General features: G+C 40.3%; 1 protein-coding gene across 1 annotated transcript in view; it reads left to right on the top strand.

Moving 5' to 3' along the window:
- Nucleotides 1-8,515: 8,515 nt before the first annotated feature.
- LOC135258636 (probable carboxypeptidase X1) overlaps nucleotides 8,516-20,190 on the top strand; it is a 28,797-nt gene continuing 17,122 nt past the window's right edge. The window contains exons 1-6 of the mRNA XM_064342079.1: nucleotides 8,516-8,965; nucleotides 17,435-17,544; nucleotides 17,726-17,865; nucleotides 18,416-18,606; nucleotides 19,072-19,173; nucleotides 19,828-19,916. Coding sequence (XP_064198149.1) covers nucleotides 8,575-8,965; nucleotides 17,435-17,544; nucleotides 17,726-17,865; nucleotides 18,416-18,606; nucleotides 19,072-19,173; nucleotides 19,828-19,916 — 1,023 coding nt within the window. The 5' untranslated portion in view covers nucleotides 8,516-8,574. The remainder of the gene's footprint in view (nucleotides 8,966-17,434; nucleotides 17,545-17,725; nucleotides 17,866-18,415; nucleotides 18,607-19,071; nucleotides 19,174-19,827; nucleotides 19,917-20,190) is intronic.

The following is a 20,190-nucleotide window of genomic DNA, read 5'->3' as shown; positions in this document are numbered from 1 at the left end:
TATGTTGGCTTTTCTTGGAAGGGGATTCTATCTATCCATGCAGAGGCCAAATCTGCAAAGGGCTAAAGAGATTGCTGATCTCTGGACAGTTTCTCCCAATTCAGCCAAAAAAAACTCTGCAAATCTGACAGTGTTGCAACTCAGACTCTTTCAGTCACTTCTTTGACATTTGCCCTTCTCATTGCTCAGCTTGGTAGGATGGCCTGATCTTGGTAGTGTCTGGGTTGTGCTATTGTTTTACATTTTGATAACTAGTGGTGCTCTGAGGAAAGTTCAAAGCTTTGCCATTTTACCTCCTATCAATTTAATCAAGTTCCATGGGCAGTTCCTTGGTCTACATGACATGGTGACCAATATGATCTACTGCTTCAGTTGTGAGACCACACACCATATTTATTCTGCAATCATGCAATTGTATGCAGGTCTATTCAGAATCAACACAAGTGGATCTATATGTTAAGGTGTTATTTTTTTCTGATCCGATTACACCTGACCCAATTTTAGTTGTTAATATAAGGAGTGCGAATACTTATGAACTCTGTCATTTTCAGGATGTCATTTTTGTCATAATTCTGAAGACGTTAAAATACAATTTTGATATTACAGGTGGCTGCTTGAAAATAAGTTGAAAAAAATCTTATTTAAATATATTTTAGTTTGACGTTGCAAAACAGAAAAACAATAATCAAATGGGAATAAAAATTTACGTATACCACATTCTTGGCCACAATGTAAGGACACACTGAGGATGATGCAAGGATTTTTTGAATATAGCACATGGCACACAAGGTTAAAACCTGAATGCAGGTGGTTTTGCATTTATGAACTCTGGCTAAAAATGGTTCTCATTTTAAACTTTCGAAAGAGAAAACTTAATCTTCATATTGCTATTGGAATGATGGCTAGTGCGATTTTATGGCACATGCCCACATGGTAGACAGTGAGTAATGCCACACTTTGATTATGAAATTATGGCCAGATTTGTGGTGCAATACATACGAGTGCAAGCCAAAACAGAATGAAAGATGTGCCATCAATGCCATTTGATTTGTGAAACAGTCTCCTGTTTTTAAGAGCGCATGTTAAATGTGTTGATCTTATTGTGTCAAGTGCATTATAAACTCTTCGAAGGGTCAGTGAGTCACATGGGTGAAAGAGATTTTGCTTAACAACTAAAGGAAGAAATGCTTTTCCATTGACCTTGCACTTATATCTACAGCCAGAATAACTTTCCAAATGCAAGGCTGTGGAAAAATCGTGCTGGAAAGAAAGGGATTATCGAGCCTTATAAAAAATCACTTCCATCTGGACAAAGGAAGATGGGGTGAAGGCCGGGGGTGAGGTGAAGGGGGTGGGGGAAATTCTGCAACAAAAAAAAGAGAAAAAAAACATCTGGAGAAGCAATCTGTTGTAAATAAACAGACAGTGACTCACTGATCACCCAATAAATAACAAAATAGTGAATGAATTGTTTCACTGATTGTGTGCGTGCACACGTGTGTGAGACTGTATGTGAGTGTATACATGACAGAGTGTGAATACTAAAAAACCTGTTTCAGACTGTATTGGTTATGTGTTTGAGAGTGTGTGTGTGTTTTTTGTGTCTGTATGGGTAGATTGTGTGTGTGTGCGTGCGTGCGTGCGTGTGTGTGGGCTGTTATCTTCACTTTTCTCTACCTGGTCAAATTCTTGTAATGCTTCACCATTTTTGATTAATGTCTTTAATCTATTTGAATGTTTTGATCACTGTTCTGATAAAAAAGAATATACATTTTCAGCCATAATATTTCCTACGCAAAGACACGCCTGCAGACTGAGCAATCAGAGTACACAAGCTGTGGGTGGGTCTTCACGGCTAAGCTGTTTGCGTGTGCCTGCATTGTCACTCAAAGGCCTGTAGGAGGGTGCCTGTAGATCACAGCATTAAAAACGATGCGCTTTGTGGTCATAATAGTGCACCACAATCATAAGACTCTTTGTACAGGGTGAGCAAGGTTGGGGGATGGGAGGGAGGAAGGGGAAGGGGGGAGGTTAAAACTATGGGAAATAAAAGCGAATGGGGATGCAGTGTGCACAGGGGGAGGGTGGGAGGAGGAGGGGGGGGGGGGGGTGTTTAGGGATAGTGTCTCACACCTGCCCCCAACCCAGCTGTATCCCCCGCATAGCCTCTATCCCTGTGGCTGGGCCCTGCTTGTGCCAGGGAGCTATAGCAGATGGCGCCTCGGAACTCTCCCAGGGGCTCGCCGGTACACTCCAGCGCCACCCGCTGTAAACATCCCTGCAGGGTTTTGGGGGAGGGTCACCGTATGCACACTTAGCCTACCAACCTCGTCTGCTCGTCTGTCAGGACAGAGCGTTAATGAGAGGGAGGGGCCAAGGCGGAGAGGGACTGAAGGAAAGCAAGCAGTTCCTGGCACATTCTATTACCGGTGATGATAAAACGATGGGTTCAAAAAGAAAGAGAGGGACAACAGAGAGTGTGAGAGAGAGAGAGCGAGAGAGAGAGAGAGAGAGAGAGAGAGAGAGAGAGACTCAAAATGGCTCCAAATATGGCATTCCAGATGCATTGGAATCTAGCTGTTGAAAAGGGAAAAGGGATTCTGGGAAATAAAAGGAGAACCAGGTGCTGCAGAAACCAACCAGGAGCCACGTAAACCAACTGGATGCAAAGTGCCCCAATCTTAAAGGCCTCAATCCCCATGTTCCCTATATTCAGACAGGAGCACGGACCCAAGGCTCACTCACATACCCACGCGTCACCATCTTTAAGGATGGCCCCTCCTCCTTCTGCCTCGGTGCGACTTGCAACCAGGCACAACGTCAGAAATGAAGAAGGGAATCCCAGGGCAGCGACTCGGAGGGAGAGAGTGAATGAATGAGAGGGAAAGGGTGAATGGGCAGAGAAAGAAAGAGTAGGGGAGCATGAGAAAGACAGGAGACGGAGGCAGAGAGGTGGACCGGACTCATGAATTGTGGATGAAACGTGAGAGGGGCCAAGCTGAGGTCGCCAGAAGACGCCGTGCACTGTCAATATTGTATCAGCCCTTTGCATGGCACATACATAGGAACGAGAATCGGGTTCATGGGTCCTTTCTATACAGGTTTTTTATACAAAAGGCATACTTTTTTTTCACCTATTTAGGTTTGTCTATTATTATTATTATTATTATTATTATTATTATTATAAATAATAATAATAATAATAATAATAATAATAAAAAGAAGAAGAAGAAACAGCCCAATGTTCATTTTAGTGGACTGAGCATTGCTAAATTTCAGTTTAGTTCAATTTAATTAATTCCATATATTGCATTAAACCACTGCAACGGAGATACCTTTATATGTTTTAATTGTAAAAGTTATACAATTACTAATAAACCATTCGTCTTTGAAGGAATCCAGTCATTAACCGGTTAGCAAGATCCCATAAATAGTTCATTACATTAAACAAACTCCCTACCGCAGTGTTCTGCCCACCGTAGAAAGACAGAGAGAGAGAGAGAGAGAGAGAGAGAGATTGTGCGCGCGCGCGTGCGTGCGTGCGTGCGCGTGTGTGAGTTCGGGCCAGGTTTATTGCCTGGGGTCCATCTCACAGATTTACCCCCTAGTTAGGCTTCGGATGTTCCAGCAGATTATCCGCTCCGGTTCATACGTCATTCGACAACATAACCGCTGAGCAGGCCTATTCGCCACTGCGTCCGCACCTACGTCTTTAAATCGATAAATAATGCACAGGGTATCAAATATGTAAGGTCGGTTATGGAGATCTAGTCTGTTTGACGACGGAGCTGGGATCAATTTATCAAATAAAACTTGCGTAGTTTCTGTTTTTATCGCGATTTCGAAATTACTTTCTTGTCCAAGCATGCAGGTAAATTTCACTCCATTTTTCGCACCAAGTGTAAAACTCCATAGCCTACCTCAGATAAGGAGTAGGCTATTCTGCGAAAAAGCGCATTTAATAGATTAAATTTCATGTAGACTTTTTTTTCATGTAGACTAGATATTTTAGACAGTTCATTTAATGTTGGTTGCTGATCGGCCTATATTAAAAAAGGAGTAGCCAATGTACAATATCTAATTTGGTTTAATGCACACGGTCACACATACAATTTGTGTGTGCGTTATTTTCAAAGTAGGCCTATATAATTTGCAATATTTCTGTTACACTGGTTGCTGTTGGCTGTTATGTTTCACTTTAATTTGTCTCGCTGCATAGTTTCCCCCTAATCACTGTAATCCCCTGCAGGCAACAGAAAAATGATTCAAATCAATTCAACAAATGAAATCCTTCTGTAACTATACACGCTTTATCTGATTCATATCAAAGTATGATTCACCCCCCGCCCCTAAATAAATAAATAAATAAATAAATAAATAAATAATAGCTAAAATAATTAAATTAAATGACCCTATTTGATTAAGTGCAAATTATCCAGATCCCGCTGTTGAATATATATATATATATATATACATATATATATATATATGATGTTATGAGCGAAACAGAATCTAATGAAGTGTTTGATACAGATCAAGTGCACGGTCTGAGCCAGCAGGTACGGCTGCTGAAATAATAACTGTCTTTCATATCTGTGTCCTTGGATTTGTTTAGCCTATTTATTTATTTATTTTTTCACTAACCGTCAGACAAGCAATTTTTGCAATGGCTTATTAATATTTTGGTTTTTTTACACGCTAATAGCCTAAATTATAGTTCTAGAGGAAGTATGCATTCACTTTTCAGCGGGGAGAAGGGGAGGAGGGAGCAATAATTATGCTGCAGACGTCACTTAACAGTATGGAATCAAATATATTAATGGACATTGCTAATTGTAAGGCACTTCCCGGAGAATTATCAGTGAATATATTAACGTTTGATATCTTTTCGTAATCGTTTTATCCTAACAATATTTACTATACCACAAATGCAGGTTTGCTGAGTGGTATATAAGTGATGACGACGGGCGAACATTCATATTCTCTGCAAGTTTTACTAATTGTCTTTGACCTAGTCTGTACATGTGCTAAATAATAAAACTATTGCAGTTGGTCCATGAGAAATCTCAGAAATATTAGATTTCAAAGCACATCGTCAACTGAACAGAAGGAAAGTTCAAAAGCTGACGGAAGGTGATAGTCTTTTCCAGAATTCTGACTGAAAAAATACAGTTATGCGTCGGTCACAAGCTGCGCAGTATCTCTGTGATCAACAGAAGCACAGTGCGCCAGGGATTTATGAACTGCCCATTTTGCCGGAGCGATCATTAACAGAATGCTTACAACTTTGCCCTTGTTTCGTTATGGTTGAGTGAGCTGTAAAAATGGGCCTCTGTTTGACCATAGGCTATCATAAAGAAGCTATCTCAAGTGAAGCTTAACGTCCGTAATAACCCAGTCGGCAATTTGCCTTTGCGACAGTTTGTTTCTTAAACCTCTGATGAAATTCAGTTTTTTTTTATTTTATTTGATAACATATCAACATTTTGTTTGTGTCACGGTGATACTTAAACATTTATGATCAGGATGCAGTTTCTCCCAAATAATGCTTAAGTGGGCCAAAAAAAAAATCATAACGCTATTAATCACATTTTACTTGGGACCACGCGAATTCTAACTGTTTTCTTTAAGTTGCATGAACTTGCTCATAGTCCGTCAAACGCGCTGCAGTATAGGCTACAGAACATGATGACGACAGATCAACAGATATATTCTCCCGTAGCCTAAGGCTGGATTAAAAATAGAGGGCCACATTCTAACGACAGAAAACACTGAGTTAAGAATGACAAACAGCTTGCCTGCATAATTGCAGAAATTTACAACTGCAAACTTTTATGGCGCGAAATAAAAAAGAGGTTATGTTTTATTTATTTGCGTGATCCTATTATAATTAGCAATTTAAATGATGGCGTTATATTCAAGAGAACTATTATGTTAAATGCGCCCACTGGGACCCATAATACGGGATACTTTTTCCTTCTTGCCTACACAGATGTATAAAACCTGACTCCACGGACCAAGTGCTAAGGGCTTCACAATTTGAAGTGCGGAGGTTTACCATCGCGCGAGCTCCGCGAGCACGGTGTTGTGCTTAGTTCAACTTGAGATACACAAAAAACATCGTTTATTTTTTTGGCGAATGACGACTGCTTGGAGTCACGCGCGTGTTCTTGTGGACCCTTAAGTTTGTGTGTATCAAATAAGAGTGTGCATGCAGAATTTATTATTTATTGCCAATACGACCAGTCAATAAAGGTACAGTGGAGGTGCTTTTTTGTTCTTAAGGTAACGCGTGTGCCAAATGTACCCAGGAATTCCAATAATGTTCTATTTGGTTACTAATAAGTACATTTTACAAGCAAAAAAAAAAAAAAAAAGGCTAGGCGGATAAGTTTTTGTAGCCTACCTATAGGGTACCACCCCAGTGACAAGCGTTTGCACATTTTTATAGGCGCTTTTGCATACCTTTTTGAGAGAATGTAGGCCTACGGGTTTAATCACTGGCTTGAACTTAAGCGAGGTATTTTAAAAAACGCATACTAACAAAACATTACTCGTGTCTATTCATATTCTAAATAATTTCTATACTTTGTGATGTCACTCACGCCATGTAGACGTTGTAGCCCATTATGAAGGCGTAATACTGTGAATATGGATTAGAACCATTAATGCAATAGTCTGTAGCCTATTAGGCTACTAAGACCTAATGGCTCAACTCAATTATTTTTTAATTAAATTGTGACTGCTTCACCCACTTTGGAAACCGGAATTGTGAGATTGTTCGGTTGTATTCATTCATTTGTTGCCTTTATATTTCGGCTTAAAGAAAAAGTGATTAAATTTGTAAGTTCGAATATTAAATCACAGCCTATATGAAACAGGCAGCCTTGGAATAACGTTTTGCATTCAAAAATTAAAGGCATTTTTGCTGCCAAATGCCAAAAAAGACTTTGCACAAGAACTATCCCTGAAAAGCATTAACTGTGTAGTTCTAACAGACGTCTATTCCTCTAAACTGACTTTCAGTTACTCCGGATTACAACAAAGACTGCTGAAAGAACTTCACAATGACTTCTCTATCTGATTTCGGACCCCATGGGAATTAAGAACAGTGTTTTGGGATTAAGATGCGGTCGTACGGCACCACCTAGCGTTTGTGAAAAGCCGAAGCACTTTACAGGAAAATACTAATTGACAGCAACATCAATAGTAGTCTTGACTAAATCTCAGCGGTGCTGAAAATAATGAAATTTAAAAAATTACAAAATGCATTCGGACCAGCACAATTCTATTCAAGGCCAATAGTCCACACTGTCACATAATAACTAGTAGCGTTAAAGTAGTTTATCCACATGTTCCCCTTGTCCAATGAACAAAATATGGCTGGCTGAAACTTTTAGTCAACAAAACTTTTTTATTTTTTTTATTTTTTTACTGATTTAAGATGTCTGAATCTCTGGGGTCTTAAATATGAAATTATTCAGTTAAAATAGTTGTGTGATGAAACCATAAAACGTAGGCAATGATCTACAAATTGACATGTCCGGTCATTTATATATATTGTGTTTTTATTCATCTAAGCATTTATCCTTAACGTGAACGTTTAAGACCACTCTCTTGGTTTAATCCATTAAGCAGGTGTTAGTCAGTAAAAAGTAATGTCCGTTTTAACGGAGTAGCCTACACAACTTCGGTATTTACACTAGATGGAGACATCGCTTCATTTTCAGGCATGTTTCGTTAAGCGGGTAGCCTACTACTTCCAGTCTGTTTCTGGCATTGTGTTAATGATAAATTCCTTCAGTAGGTGCATGAAAACATAATCTCTTAGTAATATGAAGATAATGAACCATCTGGAAACAGCGGGAAGTGTCTAAATGCTAGAATAGTTTTCACAAACTGAATATTTGATTCTATTTTGATTCTGCTGGCAATAATAATAATAATAATAATAATAATAATTTCCGTTGTGTTTTTGATTATCTCTTATTAGAAGTGTCTACGACGTCTAATTGTGCACCTAATTGTGCATGTCGACACCAGGTGGTGTCCTAAGGGATTCGTCCATTACAAGATGTGGAATGCTATGTTAAAGTGTATTAATTATAATTTGAATGCTTTACTTATTTTAAAAATGTAAAATATTATTGGGAAGAGGTCGTCTTAGGTCCTGCGACATGAGTTTGTAGGCCTATTGTATTTAACCAGAAGCTCTAATCCTGGGTGATTTACATACAAGACTAGAACAACGTAAGACTCCTAAATTCGATTATAAGGCGCAGACAACTTAAGGCTATAAGGCAACTGCATTTGTAGAGGCGGCACATTACCCTTTTTCCTTTCATTGAACTAGTAGCCTAGTTCATTCACATCCAAGATAGTGGTACGCACTACAGGTAGGCCGACACTACCAACAATTGTGACCTGCTAATGGTTACCTACTATTAGAAGTACTGTGGTAAAAATATATGCGTGGCATTTGTTGGCATGCAGGACTCGCGCTTATTTTTGCTGTATTACGGGGATATCCAAGGGGCTATCCCGTGTGGGGGAAAAAACTTATTCGCTATTTTAATGAAGATGCCCGGAAGCAACGCAATGATATTTGTCGGGGTGTCATTTAGTATGTTTTTAATTCTCATGACAAGAACGTCGAACTGCGTTGCGTCAGGAAACAGTAAAATTATCAGGAGTCTGAATGTCAGTCAAACCACTAATAAAAATCAAACTATCATCTTAACACGGACGGGTTCTGACAACCGCAAAAATACACATTCCAGCGATCACGCATCTACATCATTAGTAAATAAATCTACTACTGCAAAGACCACGGTTCAATCTACCCGTGCACCGAAAACTACTACAACAGCAAGTTTCCACACTGAAGATTTGAATGAGAGTATCGATAAGCATGTTGAGAGAAGAGTTTGGGATAAACGAGTTCAAAATGAACCCCTGGAACTAGGTGAGGTTTCGGCGGTCTTTTTCAATTGTCAGTACTTTATTTAAACGTGTACTTATCGCTGTGCTATTATATTTTGTTGAAGCCGATTTTGGCTGTTACATGAAATCAACTGTGTTAAGTAATGACGATGGAACCCATCATCAGAGGGATCCATGCAATCCCATGTCAACATACAGTGCACGCTTTCACATATAGCCTTGCACCATATATTGTTAAGCAGTAGTGATGAGCACGGTTCATCCTGGCGAATGTACCCAACGAGCCCCAGACTGCATCATGCATTCATTTATACTAAAGTGGGGTATGGAGCAATATCTACAGTTCCACTATGTGTACAACTATTATTGTTATTGTGCATGTTTCAATTTAACTAAGCAATTGCCTTGGCGACCGCTGCAGGCTTGGGCACATTCCTTGTTTGAACACGGAAAGCATAGTAGATCACCCCTTTGTTTGCACAAAATGTGTTTCTTCTGACAATGCCTACTGCAGTTTTATACATCAAAACTTACTTTAACGTGGATTCAGTGGTCCTACTCGTTCTCATTATCCTAAGTTTTTTTATTAGACTGGTCTGCAGTGTCGCGTTTGATGACTTGATTTGATTCCGTTTCCAAATGGTGGAAAATTACATTTTAATAACCGCGCGGTTTCATAATATCAACCAGGTAGGGTCATCACTTTTTTGAGCAAAGCCCATTGAAAGATCTCCGCTGCGTACTTTTGGCAAACTCTTAAGGGAAAACGTATACACACAAGAGAGGCCATAGGCTATTGGCTATTTATCAAACGGTTGAAAGCGATCTCCATTATCCATGTGTAAACATAATCGAGTCTTCCTTCCTTCATACATACCTCGATGCTACATAATTAATTCCACTTTATGTTTCTCACTAGGTTATGATAACTGTTAAGTCAGTTCCAGGTTTATGGGTAGGCCTACAACAATGGTCAGACGTGCGTTGTCAAACTAAATGACACATTTGGTTTAGTACAGGTTTCTCTCTGTCTGCACCGTTTGTGCCATCGTGTCGTGGTACTGCCATTAGTAATCAGAAGCTGTCTTGAAGATGGGTACCGGCTGGTGGCCAATGGAAAGAAGTGACAGAATTATTTTGGTGGTAAAAAAAAAAAAACTGTAGTGAGTAGCTACTGTTGCCAGCTGAAATATTGATTCAATTAACGGTATATTTCTTTGGGCGGAGTAACATCTGCAAATGTGAGCATGAGTACAAATTTACCTTGTCTGTTATTTATTTTAAAAATCCTAATTGGTGTAAAATAAATCTTTAAACCAGGCTCAGCTAAGAATAAGATTTAGCAGCCATACTTCCTGGTGATTTTCTGCTGGCTGAAGCTTAGTGGCATTAGGTTTGTTTTGTAATTTTAATGGTAATTGGACACCAACTTGCTCCTGATACTGGCTGATGCAGTTCTGCCTGTAGATCTACTCCATTGCCACAGTGCAGTGATGGAATAGGAATCAGTCTTCCCGGTTTGGTGTGAAATAGAGGTTACAGGGCTTCCGGGTGGTTAATCCTATTAAAAATATTTTCCAGTCTGGATGCACCTTTGATCTTTTATAAAATTATGAAATCCTGGACATGCCAAGAATGGTCAGCAACCATGCAGGGTGTGCATAATTGCTCGCAACATTCCCCAATGAGGAAGGGATTCATTTTGTAGGATTTTCCTTGCCTCATAACACACACAGCACACTAGGGGGTACACTCGTTGGTTTATCAACTCAATTTTATTTGTTCAGTGCTTTTTACAGAGACACTGTCACAAAGACACCTTACAGCATAAATACAAAAGAAAATTTGGCAAACAAAACCTGGTCTGAATCCCAAAAAGTGAGCGACTGAGGTAGAAAGCTCCCCAGTGGGAAGAAAAATGCTGGTGGGGATAAAAAAAAACTCTTGGGAGGAACCTGGCCATAGAGGGGGAGCACATCCTCTGCTGTCCGGCCCGGTGTAATATTTAAGATGGAATGAATGGTAACAGAAATAAAACGAGGGATCTTGCAGAGCAAACAATAAAATAGGTTGGGCATATTACAGTCAGAGTTAAACTAAACTACATGTAGCTGGTAAAATAGGCACTCCAAGCAGAGAAGCGTGTAGCAATATGCAATTCAGAGGGGCGTAGCAATGCATCTAGGTCTCCTGGTTGCGTCATAGTGTGGGCTTGAACTAGGAGAGGGACGATTCAGGTGTCTGCAGTCTCCCTAATCTAATTGTATATGAAGCGTGCTTCTCTGGCATAATGATTCCACGGCTGATCTGATCGACTGTGAAGCGGAAATCAGCAGCAGCTGGCCACACATGCTTTAGAGGAGAGCAAGTGAATCAGGAGGTACAGAAATGACACAGGGCGACCAACTGGCCCTTCTATACTGGGGAAAATAAATCAAACTGATTGCAGTTATCAAAGAAAGGGAGCCAGTTCAGCCAAAATGTGTGCTGAAGAGGTGGGTAATCAGTTTGCATCAGAAAGTGGGCAGTGATTCTGCTGACCTGACCTTCATAGGAAGATCCTTCCACCACTGTGTGGGTGTGGCCAGACAGGCATCCTAATAGGTGATAGCAACCACTCCGGGAGGGGATAGCCTGGCTTCCCGAGGTTGCGGATTGGATAGGTCTGGCAGCTAGATAAAGTTTAAAGATGGGTTGAAGGCATTGTGGAGCTGCTCCAGGCACTGTCCTCTAGGCTAATACCAAGGTTTTAATCTTGATGTGAACTGTAACAGGTAGCCTGTGAAGTGAGGTGTGGAGGGAAGTGCTGTGAGCACCCTTGGGAAGGTAGTAGCAGTGGTGGAAAGTCCAGGGGGTCAGACAGTAGAAGTCCTGCCATGTGTTTCTTCCTCCCGTGAACTAAGCCAGTTGGTTTCGCTAATTAGTTCAACCTCCTAGCTGAAAAATGATGCTATTTAGCAAATCCAGGTGATTGGAACAAAATACTCGGGAGAGCTTTTACATTCTGAACCTGGATTTTCCACTTTTGAGTAGTAGACAAGTCATATGGCAGTTTTCTAGCACATGCAGGGAGACCAGTGAGGAGGGATTTGCAGTCATTCAGTCATGACAGAACAGGGTCAGGAGGTCATGAGGAGATGGATTCTACAGATGCTGTAAAGTAAGAATCTGCTGGACAGACTCACTGTGTGGAAGGGAAATAGGACTTGTTTTTCTAATATGACCCCCAGGCCTTTTTTAAATATAAGTCCTCTGTGTGAGCCCTCCTGTAGCACCCATATTGAATGAGGGGTCTTGCAGTAGAGAGGGCCTGGAGGGAATGTAGAGCACCTCATCCTTATCCAGGTGAAGCTTCAGGTGACAGATTTCCGTATTGGAGGTCCGATGTGAGATCAGCGTGTCAGACAGAGCAATGGAGAGAAAAGGCGGAGTATATCAGCGTTGCAATGGTAGGAACACCTGTTTGAAGACTATGCGGACGCACCACTTTCCAGGATAGCGGCATCCACAGATGGAGGATTCAAAGCACATAAAAGCTGTGCCCAAGATCGCCCATGAGGTCAGGGTGGAGAAGAAGAGTATGTGGTCAACTGTGTCAAAAGCTGCAGAGAGGTCCAGAAGGATTAGGATATTTCAACTGTTGATGATATAATTTACCATTAAAATGGGAAAAAAAGAAAACCAAAGCATGAAAATGAAGCTGTAATTTATTCTTACTGGCCAATCAGAAGCAATCCATCACTCCACAGAAGCAAAGGTTTGGATTCACTTGATATTTTCTGTTAATCTCACAATATTTAAGTCGCAATATTTTTTGTTCTTTCTTGAAAAATAATTTGGCAACTTCAGTGATTGTCAAAACTGCCAAACCAACTGTTGACTTTAACTCTTAGGAGTTCATTTTAGTGATTGTTAAGCACATCTTTGTGAAGAAAAAAAATCTTGCTTTTAGTTTTTAGCAAAAGTTAAGGACAAATGTTCATTGTATCCCAGCCCATGTGAATAGCTTGACATGCAGTAAGTCTGGGTATTTACCTTTTTTTTGTTACAGTTGAGGCCAAAAGTTTACATTCACATAGGCTAAAGATATTCAAACTCAGTTTTTCACAACTCCACGCATTTCATGTTACCATACATTTTTTTTGGCTAGTCAATTAGGGCACCAATGACATAAACAGATTTTCTTAAATTTGATATTTTACATGGCTACAGCAAGGTGTTTGAGCTCTCCACATTACATTACACCTTCAGTAATACCTGCTATAGAGTTGAAGGCTCAAAATTAAATTTTTTGATTTTTTTATTAGACTTTGTATCACTTTAACTAATCGTATTCGATGTGACAAGGCACCACAAAGTCTGGTTTTTTGTTATTAGTTTTTTTTTGGGACTAAATTGTGATGGTAAATTGTGAGCCAATAACAGGAAATATCTGTCGTATACCCAGGAAAGTTATGAATTTCTGTGAAGATTTACTGTGGCTTCCTGTTGTAATCCTTGAGTTTTAGGTTTGTTTTAACAGTCATGACCCTGCTTGGAAGTACCACCTCAAAGGGTTCCTTTCAGGATAGAGTTAGCAAGCACAGCGCATACAGTATTCCACTGCAAGACCTACACTGCAATGAATCATTTTCTTGCTTAAGAATTGAATTGAATTATTCCCCTTGTTGGGGGTAAAATGGAGCAATGCCAAAAGTTTTAGTGCCTCTGTGAACGATTGGCTCCATAATATATTCTCATGAATAATACACAAGATGGAGAACTGTTGTAACAGTATTTTTGCCTGGTTTTTCCATTGCCTGCAAAGCTCCAGAGATACATTGTAATCTTAGTGTAGCCTCGGTGTAGAGAGGTCAGCGTTCTCCCTCTCTCGTTTTTTCACTGAAGGGTGCAGAATTTGAAGAGAGAAGGCTTGTGAGAAGATCAGCATGGGGGCTGGAAGAGGGCGGGCCGCTATGGGCCAGATGTGCTCGCTCGGTGTACCTGGAGGGAGGGACGAAAACACAGCAGAGCAGGGGTAGCGAAGGCAGGCAGACGGTTCTAAATGGCCTTAATGTTGCGTTTGAATTTTCACCAGGCTAAATTCTCGTATGCTCGAGTTTATTCGGCTTTAACCAGCGTGATGTCTCTAGAGCGTCTCCGTCATGACTCCCCTATGACTCTTTTTCCAACTGTTTTTTCTCGTTTGTTCTTTACATCTTGCTATCAAATTCATTGCAATTATAACTCTTGCAATACACATTGTGATACGTGTAAACAAACACATCGTAAACAAAGAAGGTGTTCACAAGCAGTACTTACAAAAGTTCTACTAATTTCTTCAACATACTGTTATGCATAGTTAATTGACCAGCAGGTACACCTGCTGCATTTTGACTTCTGGTTTCGGTAATGAACGGAAAATGAAGTTAGTGGTTTGAACCTCTTTGAACCTCTCCCTCACTACCCATCTTCTGCTGTGGTCTGAAGACGCATCTCTTCAGACTATACCTGGACTAACTGCCATCACTCTGTGTATCATTTCACTTTAAATCCCCCCCTTTCATGACACTCATGTTACATGTACCCCCATTCCATTTTGTAATTTGTATTCATCCTAATATTGTAGCTTGTTCTTCTCCCTAGTTTGGCTTGGCATAAGTTAGGTCAGAATAATGTTCACTGCATGAACTGAACTATGTTCTTGGCTATAAATCGCTGTATGAAATTAGTATTGTACCTTATTGAACCTGTGTTTTGTAGTTGTCCAATGACCATGACTTATACTTTTTGTACATTGCTTTGGATAAAAGCGTCTGCTAAATAAATGTAATGTCATGGAATGTGTTGTTTGTAATTAGCAGTGACATATGTAGCCCATTTAATCAGGCTGTACATTAATTTGAGCTTCATGTGAATGCATCTTTTTTGTGGTGAATGTTTACAAAAGTAATTTTGTTTTAAAACAACATGACTACTGAACACTTGAAGCATCAGGTTTATGTCAGTTATTTTGTGATTTGCCCTATTTTTCCTGAAAATAAACAACAAAGAGCCTAACTCTGTGTACATTTTTCATGATTAAAATACCTGCTTTGAGAACATGGATAGTTCTCCTCCACAACCATAAAACACGACCTTTGAACTCACAATAATATATGCTAGTACGTATAAATTGTACAGTCCTTTTCCCACACTTAATTCACAGAAGAGGACATTAAGACAGGAAGCAAGCTGAGCTGTGATAACACACTCAGTAAGCAGCAATTGTTCAACACTGGAAGATAAAGTACAATCAAATAGGGTTAAAGTTGCAGATGTAATAATGCTGAAAGTAATAACTATGAATTAATATGAATTACTTTGAACTGTGAGTTAACTGGGAAAACGATATATAATGTACAGGTTACAAAGTGCATAATTTGACAACGCCAGAAAGGACAAATGACCACTATTCATATATAAAAAGAATCCAGAGTGGCTATATTTTCATGGAAAATGTCCAATATGACCACGTTGTGTTTAACCCACTGCTACTTAAGCTGGGAACATTTCCAGAATATTCCCTGTACAGCAGGTCTCTGGTTTTCCCTGAATACTTGTTGTAAATCTGAGCGTCTCCATTGGTGAAGCGAAACACTGCTGAGCCCATTAAAAAGACTTGGTTTCAGTAGAGATGTAAAAACCACCAAATGTGCCCACTAATCATAATCCTGTAGAAATGGTAGATGTTCTGTTCCAAACAGTGGTCAGTTTTGTTGTATGTGCCTAGAATTTATAAATTAGCTGTATAAATGACATTTACTTGTAATCTGCTTTGCATGTATCTGAGTAAAAAATGTTTCTTGACTACACTTTTCAAATATTGATAGACATTTTCTAGAAAGCCTTAAATCGAAAACTTTACACATACAGCCCATGAAAAATAATATTGGATAATTATTGTAATATTATATTCGATGATATCATAGCTGTGAGATTAAGCAGTGATAGTTTCAGAGAACAGGTCTGGGAACCCTTTATAAGAGGGTACAAAAATGCCATTCATGTACTCTGACAGCAGTGTGTCCCTGTGTTTCTCAGAGCAGAGTTCAAACAGAGGTTATTGAAACATCTCTCCCTCTCTCTTTGTTTCCTCTCTCCCTCGCTCTCTTGCTTCCCTTTACCCTTTCCTGTTTCATTCTAATTCAAATGTAAGTATGCTTTATTGAAAATGAATTTCAGTAATGCTGCCATTTACTTAATGGCTGCAATGATAGTAACAACAGCTGTAATCAGAATAATAACAAAAGCTTGGTGACTAATAATGCTGTATTAATTATTTTTAATTTGACTTTCTTCACACAGCACTATGTGTGTGTGTGTGTGTGTGTGTGGTTGTGTGATACCTTTATACTTGTTATAGAAGCACTGATTTGGCTTCAGAAGTCTTATATTGGCTAAAATGTATGGTCAATCTTTCTTTCCAAATCACATTGGACACCCCTTGGTCTGGGGCTGTTTTATTGTTTGGGTTAGGTCCCTTAGTTCCAGTAAAAGCAAATCTTAATGTTACAGCATACGATCACATTCTAGATGATTCTGTGCTTCCCCAACAGTTTGGGGAAGGCCCTTTTCTGTTTCAGCACAACAATGCCCCTGGGCACACAGCATAGAAATAGTTTTGTCGAGATTGGTGTGGAAGAACCTGACTGGCCTGCACAGAGCCCTGACCTTGAGCCCATCCAACACCTTTGGGGTCAATTGGAAAGCCAACTGCGAGTCAGGCTTAGTCAACCAATCCGTGCCTAACCTCTCTAATGCTCTTCTGGCTGAATGGAAGAAAATCCCTGCAGCTAATATAAAGCCTTACCAGAAGAGTGAAGGCCATTTTAGCAGTAAAGGGATGACCAACGCCTTATTAATGCTCATTATTTAGGATTAGATGTTGGATGAGCAGGGGTCCACATACATTTGGCCATGTAGTCTAATCTAAGTTCTTGAATAAATTGGGTAGATACTTTTTATAAAAATTACCTGAATCTCATAGGGCCCTATAAAGTATACTTGTATACTTGTGTCATTGCAGATAGGAGTGCATGGACCAGGCAGCATCTATAATATGTCTGATGTGATGTTCACTCTGAAGTGCAATCTGTGTGACAGTCTCCCTCTCTGCAGCCTGTTACCCAAATCCCTCTGATAATCTTTCAGTGTGAAGGCAGGGTTTTAAATCGAAATTGTCTCGTTTTACCAGTGTTAATTAAGTCATTTTTATGCAAATTTAAGTTTTTAAAACTACAAACTTTCATTAAAAGGTTCTTTCTTAATTTCTTTCACAAGAAGTTCTGTATGAGTCATACCCGTGTGCTCTCTCTCTCTCTCGCTCTCTTCATTTCTCACTTTCTCTCCAGTTCAATTCAATTTCTGTTCAATTTTATTTGTATAGTGCTTTTTACAGAGAACTTTCACAAAGACTCTTTACAGAGCTGCAAAAAGTCATGCTCTCTCTCTCTCTCTCTCTCTCTCTCAGAGTGTCCTCCTCTGGGTCTGGAGTCCCTGCGGGTTAAGGATAGGGACCTGCGGGCCTCGTCTTACCAGAGGCGAGGACTTGGTCCCCACAGGGGCCGCCTCAACATTCAGGTGGGGGCCCGGAATAGGTCCTCTGTAGCATGTAGTCTTTCTCCATCATTAGGGCTCATAAAAAGCCAGAGGGGGAGTATTGACTAACTATACAATGCAGCTGAATTCCTGTCCTAAAATGAAGTAATTTTCCCTATGCAATGTAGACCCTGTATTCTGTTGTTCTGTCGTTACACTGTAGTCTGGCATTGAGGACGGTGACATCTATGATGGGGCGTGGTGTGCCCGGTTTAAGGACCAGAAGCAATGGCTGGAGCTGGACGCCCGCCGCCCCACCCTCTTCACCGGCGTCATCCTACAGGGTCGCAACTCCATCTGGAGGTGAGTGAGGCGGAACCAGGCCTCTACCCACTGAGTGCACTATTCTCACACATACTGTTTCATTTAACTGCCTATTTCAGTCCACGTAATAAAACCAGTGAGGAGGGTAAGGTGTAGGGGGTGCACATATTGTAACCAGCTATTGAGCAAAGTAATTTATAGTCCGCACAATATTCTTTACCTCACTCAATCCGTAAATGAAATCTGCATCCAGAAGTGTAAATATGACTGGGGAAATGTCTTTGGTGATGCTTGTAATTGACAGTTTTTCCAGAAACCTAGAGGCATGGTCATGTGTTTTAGAGCCTCAAATCTGAATGAGTCAGCGAGAGTGTGCGTTTGCGGTTAGCTTAGAAGAGCTGTTAGCATAGCGTATAAGATCTATTAGTTTGGACATAGACGCAGCATGATTATGTTAATCAGTAGTGCTGCTACTCATTAATGAAAAAAAGTGACTAGCGCCACTATATGGTGATTTAACATGCTCTCTTTATGGGGCAGCAATGTTGAAAAGATGTTGACTGAATGTTATTTCCATGTTATCCCACAGCTGGGACTGGGTGGAAACCTACAAGGTACAGCTGAGTAATGACTCATTGGCGTGGAAGCCCATCATGAATGGGACAGTCGAGGCGGTGAGTCCCCTTGATTGGGTGGAACAGTGTGAGGCCAGATGGGATGGTAGTTCCCTCTTCGTAGGGTGCTTTTATTCTATAATTATCATATTAGAGTACCGCATGTAAGGATCACATACAATATCTGCTATATGATATCATCAATGCCCAGTGGTGAGCAGAAAGGTGTGGCCTCCATTGTGCCTCTGAACAGTCAAGCTATATGATTGGGTACTATGTACAAATATAAATCACTGTAGCTACAGGCATCTACTACGCAGATAATTAATTTAAAATCAACTGCTCAATAAGATAAATTGCAGAAAGCTGAATAGTTTGAAACAATGATTATGAAACATATTATCCGTGGCCATTTTGGATAGATCTGTTTATATTACTAATTTATTTAAGTCTGGAGTAGTATAGACTGCAATGGATTTAATTGGTCAGGCTAGGAACCCAGGAGAACGAGGGCTGACCTTGGACAGAATCCTTCACAGGAAACATCACCCACACCAAATGTCTGTCATGACGGGTCCAACAGTGCTTTGGGAACCATCGCCGAACCCCGTGTAATTGGCTTCTCTTCCAGGTCTCGTGCTGAGGCCCCATACCCCTCCGCATCAGCCCCAAACTGGAATAGAAGCGGGAGTGTTACTGCAAGATGTAGTACTTTGGTTGGCCGGAATCCCAGGTAATAGCTCTTTCAATTTCCGAAACACGAGTGTTCAAACGCCCCACCGCAGCTGTGTTGGGGAACCTGGCCTGGCCCGTGCCTCTTCCAAGCATGTCTGATAATAATTGCAGTAGAATGGAACTTTGTCTACAACATATAGTGTACATTCAGAACATGTGCTACACCACACCCAACATGAACGTGTCCTCGCCACTCGCAGCATGTTATAATGTCGAATGTTGCTACAACAATAGTGTAGCATCAGATCTGCGATCAACTAAGGAACACTCTTATTGTTATAAGAATGTCTGAACTAAATTTGAAATTTCTGTACTTGCATTATAATCATGTGTTACACATGAGGGCATATAATCATGTGTCATAGAGCACCATTACTCATGCCAACACTTGCTGTATTTCAAATATAGCAGCAAATCAACTAGCTACTTATAATGCAACACAATGGAACTTTGCCCACTGGCCACTAGTGAGGTTTTCACAAACCGCTAATGGCTCACAGATCATAGATAGAGAACCTCAGTTATAGGCAATAATAATAACAGTACCATAGCCTCTCATACAGTTGCGGTGTCTCTGGCCTAGCGCACTTTTTGCATTGGCTTTAGTGATGCCTTGTTGCTCCCTTCCCCCACCCCCCCTTCCCTTCTTTAGAACCGAAAAATGTTTACACCTGGGAAGCAGAGAAAGGGTCAAAGGACGATCTGGACTTTAGGCATCACAACTACAAAGAGATGAGAAAGGTAAGAGACGTTTTAATTTTCTTCTCTAATTCTCAGTGTCTCCATTTATTGAGTTGTTTTCAATGAGATTTGACTTGACTTGATTTGACTATTTGCTGCTGCTGCTTGTTTTAAATTGTGTTTTGTTTGGGTTTTCATTGGTACATGTCTTCTAAGCATAATGCTTTGTGATAGGAATTAAGAGATCGAAAGCCCCAACCCACCATTTCACCCCACCTACCCTTTCATGTATGACAGTTTATTTTTACAGACCTCAGGCCAGGGCATGTGGTTT

The sequence above is a fragment of the Anguilla rostrata genome, chromosome 7 (assembly GCF_018555375.3).
Source record: "Anguilla rostrata isolate EN2019 chromosome 7, ASM1855537v3, whole genome shotgun sequence".
In the NCBI taxonomy this organism is placed as follows: Eukaryota; Metazoa; Chordata; class Actinopteri; order Anguilliformes; family Anguillidae; genus Anguilla; species Anguilla rostrata.
Note: the sequence above shows the minus strand (reverse complement) of the source record. Positions and strands in the feature narration are given on the sequence as shown.